Source organism: Zalophus californianus, chromosome 17 (assembly GCF_009762305.2).
Source record: "Zalophus californianus isolate mZalCal1 chromosome 17, mZalCal1.pri.v2, whole genome shotgun sequence".
Lineage (NCBI taxonomy): Eukaryota > Metazoa > Chordata > Mammalia > Carnivora > Otariidae > Zalophus > Zalophus californianus.
The window spans coordinates 53,568,693-53,578,320 of NC_045611.1; the positions used below are offsets into that span (position 1 = coordinate 53,568,693).

General features: G+C 49.0%; 1 protein-coding gene across 1 annotated transcript in view; it reads right to left on the reverse strand.

Moving 5' to 3' along the window:
- LOC113935406 (zinc finger protein 345-like) overlaps positions 1-9,343 on the reverse strand; it is a 30,115-nt gene extending 20,772 nt beyond the window's left edge. Inside the window, 5 exon segments of the mRNA XM_027617377.2 lie at positions 2,936-3,016; positions 4,396-4,416; positions 4,647-4,733; positions 8,863-8,937; positions 9,147-9,343. Coding sequence (XP_027473178.1) covers positions 2,936-3,016; positions 4,396-4,416; positions 4,647-4,733; positions 8,863-8,937; positions 9,147-9,201 — 319 coding nt within the window. The 5' untranslated portion in view covers positions 9,202-9,343.
- Positions 9,344-9,628: the final 285 nt, after the last annotated feature.

A 9,628-nucleotide genomic window follows, 5' to 3' on the forward strand; every position in this document is an offset into this window, starting at 1 on the left:
AGCCTCAGGAGAGGGCAGGAATGACTCACGAAGCCACGATGACCCCGAAGGCAAGAATAGCCAGAAAAATAGCAATGACAGCACCGCCATTCTGCAGGTTCTCCCCCTCCTTCTGGTACTGCAGGGCCATGCGGGGCTGCCCATCAACTGGTGGGGTGGGGGAGACAACCCTGACTTCCAAGTCACCACCCTTCCTTGGCCCGGCACCCACACCCACCTGCTCACCCAGCAACCTCGGCCTCTCTCTCCCTCCTCCCTACCTGTCCCCGCTGCCCTCTCCTGGGGTCTGACTGCATTCATCCATTCCTCAAATTCTGTGTCCCAGGCACTGTTTTAGGTGCTCTGGATACCTCCGTGAACCCCACTGGCAAAGATCTCTGGCTTGCAGCACCGACAGGCTACCCTGCACACCCCAGTGACAGCGAAGAGCCCAGTGCTAAATACGACTAGTTGGCTAGGTGGTGGGAGGAGGACGTGGGTCATTCGACTGCCCATGAACATGAGATGCAAAATTCTGACAATCTCAAGACAAGACGAAAGTCAACCTGCATCTTAGCTGGGGACCCTGAAGATTCTTGGGAGTCCCATTCGGCGTCTTCCAATCGTCCCCTCCCCCTGACTCTTTCATTCTGTCAGCAGAGCTTCTTGGCCCCACTTTCAGCATGTATCCAGAGTCTGATCCACCTCCTGGGCTATCGACCTGGTCCAGCCCCCTATCAAAGCTCCTCTCCCGGGGTTCTCCGCTTCTCCTGGCCCTACAGTGCCCCCACATGGCCGCCAGAGGGCGCCTGTCAAACACCTAAGCCCTCTCCAGTGCCTCTTCCCGCAGAGCCTTCCCTAAGCTCGCCTCTCATTCAGATTAAAAGCCTAAATCCTCACCACGGCCCACCAGGCCCTGCACAATCTGGTCACCATGTGACTAGCTAGCTACTATACCCTTCTCATTTGGCTCTGGCCACACTAACCTCCCTCTCGTTGCTCAACCATGTTGGATACTTGCGCTTGCTGTTCCCTCTGTCATTCACACTGTTCCTTACTCCCTCACTTCCTCTAGATGTCAAACACCACTTCTTTAAAGAGGTCCTGCAATCTGCACTCTCTAAACTAGCACCGCCCCTCCCTTTCCCCCAGGCAGTTTCTTTCAAACTCTTCTGTTCTGTTTTCACTAGGGCACACTTGCAATCTGGAATCAATCCATTTATTCGTTCCTGTAATTGTCTAACAGTGGTTCTCAGCTCGGGGCAGTTTTGTCCCCCAGGGGTCATTTGGAAAGGTCTGGAGACTAGAAATGATTGTCATGACTTTGGCTAGGGGAGTACTACTGGCATTTAGTGGGGTAGAGGCTAGGGGTGCTGCTGAACCATCCTACAATACACAGGACAGCCCTTATAACAAAGACTATGCAGCCCCAACTGTCAGGATTGCCAAGGTTGAGAAACCCTAGTTAACCCTTCACCCCATTAAAATGTGGGCAATATGAGCCATCTGTCTTCCATTCTGCTGATCCTCAGTTTGGGGGTATAATGGGGTACTCGAAATATCTGGTAGTTAACCACCATCCTAAAGGAGCAAATGGACAAATCCTCTTTGCAACTAGTCAATGTCGTGGGGGGGGGGAGAGGGGAGGGGGGGAGGTGATAAGAGAAACTCTTCTAGATTAAAAAAAAAAGTGGAAAAAACCCTACAGTTCAATTATATGAGAAGTCCTTTCACTGGGTCCTGGTTTGTACGAATCAGCTGCGAAAGATATTCTGGGGACAATTAGGGATGTTGCAAAAGGACTTAGAATTACTTGATATTGAAGACTTGTTGCTAGGTTTTTTGGGTGTGAGAATGGCATTATGGTTACATAGGAAATGTCCTTATTTTTAGAGGCACACACTATTTATGGGTGAAATCTCACAATGCTTGATTTCTTTTAAAATACCATGGAAATGGGGCGCCTGCCTGGCTGGCTCAGTTGGCAGAGAATGTGACTCTTGATCTTGCAGTTGTGAATTTGGGTATAGAGAGATGACTTAAAAAAAAATACCATGGCAATAAATAAGTAAAGCAAATGTGGAGGAATGTCCATTGTCAACATAATTTGATAGAAAGTGCTGCTTTAGAGAGTGTGATCAGGGAGTCATCTTTGAGGAGGTGAACTTGAAAACTTTACTGAAATAAAGGAGTGAGAGGAACAGTGTGAGAGAGGGAACAGCATGACTATTCAATCTTAATGGATATATGGGGGTTCACTGTACTATTCTCACTGCTATAAGGGTATACACTTTAAAAATCTCTGGGGGGCACCTGGGTGGCTCAGTCGGTTAAGCGACTGCCTTCGGCTCAGGTCATGATCCTGGAGTCCCGGGATCGAATCCCGCATCGGGCTCCCTGCTCAGCGGGGAGTCTGCTTCTCCCTCTGACCCTCTTCCCTCTCGTGCTCTCTATCTCTCGTTCTCTCTCTCTCTCAAATAAATAAAATCTTTAAAATAAAAATAAAAATAAAAATCTCTGGGGGTGCCTGGCAGGCTTGGTCAGTGATGCGTGCAACTCTTGATCTTGGGTTGTAGGTTTGAGCCCCACATTGTGTGTAGAGATTATTTAAAAATTAAAAAAATCTCTGAATGAATGAATGAGTGAGTGAGTGAATGAATTCAGCAGATCCTTCTGGACTCCCCAGGTATGACACTGGTAAAAAAGAAAAATGTTTTTCTAGCACCTGCCATTCTGGTATTAGAGGCATTTTAAAGTTACAGAGGAGTTTTCCTATTTAACAGTAGGGGGGAAGCAAATTTCAGAATGTGGAGCAACATCTGGGCCACACTGTAAGCAAGTGGTAAGTGCAGAATTCAAGGTTATATGTGGGAGATCTCAAAACCCCTATCTGCTGGGTCATGGCTGTCTTCATCTCTCATGCATCCCTGTCTTCCCCTGACCCCCAGGAGCTTACCAAAACAGTACTTTTTTTTGATACACCTGGGAGTGACCTTCTGGCAATGTAAACAGTCTAAGACTTCTTCTTTTAGCAAGCCTGGAAAGGAGGAAAGGGAGAAGTATGATGAGGGCAGATATCAGAGGTCCGGCAAGGGGCAGGAAGCAGAGGGGAAAGAGAAGGGAGAGTTCCTTGGCCCTCCCGAATTTGGAAGTCCCATGTGCAGCAGAGGAAGCTGAGCAAAATGCACTGATTCACATTAAAAATAATTTTTAGGGGCGCCTGGCTGGCTCAGTGGGTGGAGGGTGTGACTCTCGATCTCAGGGTTGTAAGTTTGAGCTCCACGTTGGGTGTAGAGAACACTTAAAAATAAAATCTTAAGAATAAAATAAAAATTTTGAGGGCGCCTGTGTGGCTCAGTCGGTTGAGTGTCTGCCTTCGGCTCAGGTCATGATCCTGGAGTCCCAGGATTGAGTCCCGCATCGGGCTCCCTGCTCAGCGAGGGGTCTGCTTCTACCTCTGTCCTTCCCCCCAACTCGTGCTCACGCTCTCTCTCAAATAAATGAATGAAATCTTAAAAAAAATAAAAATTTTTATATAATCATTGAAGAGTTGACTTGACTTGCAGTTGTCCAGTTGACCAACATTTGTTTGTAGACATTTAATTAATTAAACAAATATTTGATTAAATGTCTACAAACAGGATGCTTTCATTTCTATATTCCTGTTTTGCATCCCCCTGTACATACAGTGTGGCTAGATGCGCACTCATCTGTCTCTGCCTCTTCCTGCCACACAAAAAGACTACATTTCCCAGGCTCCTTTGCCGTAGGTTGCAACCATGTGACCAGAGTTCTGGCCGAGGGAAAGTGGGATGAGCAGAGGGATGCAGCCAATTCCCCCGCCAGGACAAACAAGTTCCCATAGGCGCTTTCCCTCTTCTCGCTCCCTTCTGAAGTTAGCCTAGAAGCCACAGCATAGGTGCAGCCTATATCCCTGGGCCACCACTTGGAAGAAAAGTTCAATTCTCGGAATGCCTGGGTGGCTCAGTCGGTTAAGCGTCTGCCTTCAGCTCGGGTCATGATCCCGGCTTCTCCCCCTGCCTGCTGCTCTCCCTGCTTGTGCTCTCCCTCTCTCTGGCAAACAAATAAAATCTTTTAAAAAAAGAAAAGTTCAACTCTCAAAGGAATTTGGGTAAGAGAAATAAATCTTCCTTTTGTTAAACCACTGAGACCTAGGGTTTGTTGGTTACTATGACCTGCTTATCCCACCCTAACTTCCCCCCAAAATACTTTTTTTTGCAAGTTGCAACCACTTCCATACGCCCTCAAAAATCAGATATCCCTAGATACTATAGCTTTGGGGAGGGGGAACCAGCAGATGGAGTAGGTGATAGCGGGGCTTGATCTGGGGGAGACAGGGTAAAGAGGTGCGGAGGGGTAGGGAAGGGAGGGACAGAAAATAAATCCAGGACTCACGGCAAGTTTTGCGATGGCAGGCTGCAAGAGAAAAGAGCTGAAGTGAGTTAAGTCGGGACAGCAATTTGAGAATTTAATGGGAAGGGACCAGGGGAGGGAGAAGTGAATCTGGAAACGAGAGCAGGGAATATTGGGGAGAGGCCGAGAAGGCTGAGTCACAGGGGAGGTAAGCAAGGAGTCTGGGAGAGAAAGTGGGAGAAGGGGATGAGGTGATAATGGGGGGAGGGGCTTGATGGAGAGAGATGCTGCACCTTTCAGTTCATACGATTTTAAAACTTTCTTGAGTTCCTTGATCACTCTCTCCCTGATAGCCACCAGCTCCTCCAGCAGAGGCCCATCTGAGGAGAGAGAGAAAGAGAAGGAGAGAGAGACATCCTTGTGGGGTGGGAGGTACCCAGCAAGCCCACCCCATCTTCAGCTTCAAAGAGATGAGGAAGCCCCTTTTCATTCACCAGGAGTCACCAAGACTGGGTATTACTCAGGTCCACTGGGCAAATCTGTGGCCTGGGAGGCCTTGCATCTACCTTCTGATCCACTGTGGGGCCCCAGGACAAACCACCTTCTACTGGCCTCAGTTTTCTTTCTTTTCTTTTCTTTCTTTCTTTTTTTTTTTTTTAAGATTTTATTTATTTATTTGAGAGAGAGAACACGAGAGGGGGGAGGGTCAGAGGGAGAACCAGACTCCCCGCCGAGCGGGGAGCCCGATGTGGGGCTCGATCCTGGGACTCCAGGATCATGACCTGAGCCGAAGGCAGTCGCTTAACCAACTGAGCCACCCAGGCGCCCCTGGCCTCAGTTTTCTGATCTGGTAAGTAGTAGAACAGACTTGGTCACCTCTCCTTTCCTTTCCTCTGACCTGCTCTCCTCTCCACTCTGTCTACACTCACTCCTTCATCCAGCTGATTTCATCCAGCTTCATGGCTTTGTATATTACCTAGACCTAAACTGTCCAGTATGGCAGTCACCAGCCCGCATGGCTGCCGAGTACTCAAAATGGGCTAGTCTGAATCGAGGTTTGCCGTTAGTATAAAATGTATGCTGGAGTTTGAAGACATGGTATGAATAAAATAACTGTAAAAAACCTCAATAATTTTTATGTTGCTTGCATGTCGAAATGGTCATTTAGGTATTGGGATAAATAAAATATATTAAAATTAATTTCACCTGCTTCTGTGTATCTTTTTATTTTTATTTATTTTATTAAAAAAGATTTTACAGGGTGCCTGGGTGGCTCAGTCGTTAAGCGGCTGCCTTCGGCTCAGGTCATGGTCCCAGGGTCCTGGGATCGAGCCCCTCATCGGGCTCCCTGCTCAGCGGGAAGCTTGCTTCTCCCTCTCCCACTCCCCCCTGCTTGTGTTCCCTCTTTCGCTATCTCTCTCTGTCAAATAAATAAAATCTTAAAAAAAAAAGATTTTACTGATTTATTTGACAGAGACAGCGCGAGAGAGGGAAGTGGGAGAGGGAGAAGCAGGCTTCCCGTGGAGCAGGGAGCCTGATGTGGGGCTCGATCCCAGGACCCTGGGATCATGACCTGAGCCGAAGGCAGACGCTTAACGACTGAGCCACCCAGGCACCCCTTCTGTGTATCTTTTTAAACCCGTGGCTACAAAAGAATAAAAAATTACATGTGACTCCTGCTTGTGCCTCACATCATATTTCCACGGACAGTGCTGTTCTGTGTATACCAGTTCCTCCCACACTGATGTCCCTAGCCTAGACGGCTCACTGAAGTCCAGATGCATATAGCCAAATACCCCACTTAGGAATTCCACTCGGATGTCTGATGGGCATCTTGTACTCAGTAAGTCCAAAACTGAACCCTGATAGACTCCTCCAAGCTGACTCCCAACCCCCGAGTCTTCTCCACCTTAGGAGATGGGAGGTGTCCGATTCTAACTGTTCAGCGCAGCCCTTGGTGCTTTGACTCCTTTTTCTCACATCCTGCATGCAGTCTGTCAACATGCATGTTATATGAACAAAACCTGTCTGTTCAATATCCAAGATAGGGCGCCTGGGTGGCTCAGTTGGATAAGTGTCTGCCTTTGGCTTAGGTCATGAGCTCAGGGTCCTGGGATTGAGCCCCACATTGGGCTCCCTGCTCAGCGGGGGAGGTGGGGGCTTCTGCTTCTCCTTCTTCCTCTGCCCCTCCCCACCTCTCGTGCTCTCTCTCAAATATATAAATAAAACCTTTAAAAAAATATATCCAAGTTAGATCCAGGAATACGATCTCCCTCTCACCCCGTCCCCTGCTACCACCCTGGTTCCAGCCATGATCATCTTTTGCCTGGGCCACCGTGGCAGCTTCTTGCTGGTCTGCCAGGCTCCCCCATGTCCTGCCCAAATCTCTTCTCTGCAACCAGAGGGATGCTCTTAGAACCACACTAAGCTGACCCATATCCCCCTCCTGCTCAGAACCCTCCCATGTGACCCAGAATAGAAGCCAAAATTCCTCACCGTGGCCTGGAAGGCTCTACCCCATCTACCCATCCCCATCCCCTTACCTCTAGGACCTCATCTTCCACACCTCTCCCTCTCTCCACTCCAGCCTCCCTGGCTTCCTTGAAGTTCTGTGAATATGCCAAACATAGGCCCATCTCAGGAATTTGCACTAGCTGTTCTTCCTGCTTGCAGCCTTCTACGTCCTGGGGCTTCCCCTGTCCTTCAGGTCTGCTCACATGCTGACTTGTCAGTGACATCATCCCTCTTGGCTGCCTGACTTTATACTGCAGCCCGTACCCTACTCCCGGCACCCCCTATCCCCTGCCCCCTGCATTATTCTCTCCATAGTATTTGTTCTCATTTGTATTGTGCAGTAAAGGGTTAACTCAGCAGGTCTGGCTTGTCCATACCCTGCACATTCTGAAGAAAAGGTTTGGCTCCTCTAAGTCCTTGGAATATCTTGCCTGTGAAGAGTATGTTTCTGGGGGCGCCTGGCTGGCTTGGTTGGTAGAGCATGTGACTCAATCTTGGGGTCGTGAGTTCGAGCCCCACGTTGGGCATGGAGCCTACCAAAAAAAAAAAAATTGTCTTTCTTTACTGGGGGCTTGGGCCATGTGGTTTGACCTCCGGAGGGGCTGGAGACCAAGAAGCTAAGTCAGCCACTTGGTAAAATGATTGGCCAGAGCTCTTCAAAAATGTCAGTGTCATAAAAGACAAACGAATGCGTGATCCCAGAGCAGATCAAAGACTGGAAGAAAAGTAGTGATGGAAGTCATGACTGTGACCATTGGAGAAATTCGAGGACTGGATATTGGATAGTATGGAGTTCGCATTAAACTTCCTAGTTCCACTCATTGTGCAAGAAAATACCCTTCCTTGCTCTTGGGAGGTCCCCCATTGAAGAAATTAGGGTTGAAGTGTCACTAACTCTTAAAGGGTACACACACAGAACAAGGCATGTGTTAACATGTGAACAAATGGTGTATAGGTGTTCACTGTACTATTCCTGCAACTTTTATAACATTTGAATTTTTTTCAAAATACAAAAGTCACCTTTTTGAAAGGTGAGAGCTTTAATTACTGCTTTCAACTAGAGCTTTAAAATTACTGATGTTCAGGCGCAACACCTGATATTCTGATTTACTTGGCTGCTGCCTGGGCTTCTGGAATGTTTGAGAAGTTCTCCAGGGGATTCGAACGTGCAGCCTGAGTTGGGACCTGCTGCTCGAAACCTTGTCTGTTAAGGTTCAGATAGTAAATATTTTCAGCTTTGAGGGCTAGATGGTCATTGTCACAATTATTCAGTTCTGCCTTGGAGAGCAAAAGCGACTGTAGACAATATGTAAATTATTATTGTTCTAATAAAACTTTATTTACAAAAACAGGGGGCTGGCAAAAGGATTTGGCCCCCAGCTGTATTTTGCCAACCTCTGCTCTAGGCACAGAGGCTGGATCAGCATCATAATCAGGCAGCATCATAATCTTAATAGCTAACATTTATTGAGCACTTACTGTTTTCCTGGCTTTGTTCTAAATGCACATGCACAAACTCATTTACACTTCTCAGTGCCCATGAGGTGAGTGCTATTATTCCCGTTTTACAGATGAGGAAACTGAGGCACAAAGCAGTTAAACATCCACAGAGCCCTCTACTGCCCTCTGCTGGGGAACGTCATAAGGCCCTCAAATGACTAAGCTCCCTGGGGCCACTGAATACAAACCCAAAAGACACACCGCAGGGGCGGTGGTTAGGAATATGTCTGAGCTGTGTACTTGGGACAAGTCACCTAACTCCGCGGAGCCTCAGTCTCCTGCTCTGCAAAGGGCAGACCACAGTAGTGCCCACAGTGATGAACTGTCCCTCGACTTTTTTCAGTAAAACACTTAGAACCCTGCCAGACACACCAAAGGCTATATGCATGTGTCTTGTTTTGTTTTGTCTTTAATATCAAGGGGAGGAGAGGTGGACTCATGGAAAGGGAGGACCGAGAAGGGGGCTGGGAAAAGGCTTTCCCTCTTAGCTCCTACCTCTTAGAGAATTAACCATTAAGTGGCTTGTTTGGTTCTTGATAAAGGACACCACATGTTCCAGGTGATCTGTCCCTGGGGGCAAGAGGGGAGGAAATTCCAGTGGGTCCCTCAGAGAGCCAGGGGATACCCCCAACTTCCTCCAGGAATGGTCCCACCCTCCCCTCTTGGGAACGCAGTCCCCAAAGCGTCTGTCTCCCACCCGAGTCTCGGGCTACCCCATGGGTCCCTCCCCCTCCCCCGCCCCCCGCAGTGCCAGGAACCCTCTCCTCTCCAGCACGCACCCACTTTCCCCACAAACGCGTTCAGAGCGTAGTCCCGGAAGAAAGGCCCCTCCATGCCCAGCAGCACTGCCCGGGCACGTGCCCGCAGCTGCTCCGGTTGGAAGCGCTTGGGGATGAGGGCGAAGCGCAGCTGCCTCAGGGTCTCCTGCACCGAGTGGTCACACTGCAGGCAGCCCCAACCTCCATGGGCGCTCAGGCCCAACAGCAGCAAGAGGGCTGAGGCCAGAGGCATGGTAGGGCCTTTGTGACGTCACAGAGGGACACTGGCCGGTCCCACCCCCCCAGGTAAGGGCGGGGTCAGAGAGACGGTGGGGGAGGGAGGAACACTGTGCAAAGGCACATGTTTGCTGAGCACCTACTATGTGCCAGGCAGGGTTCTCGACGCTAGGGAGTCTAGAAAAACAGAGGTTTCTGCCTTGTCCCCCTGGGTCTTACATTCATTCAGTCAATGGGTATTTATTGAGCACCTACCATGTGCCGGG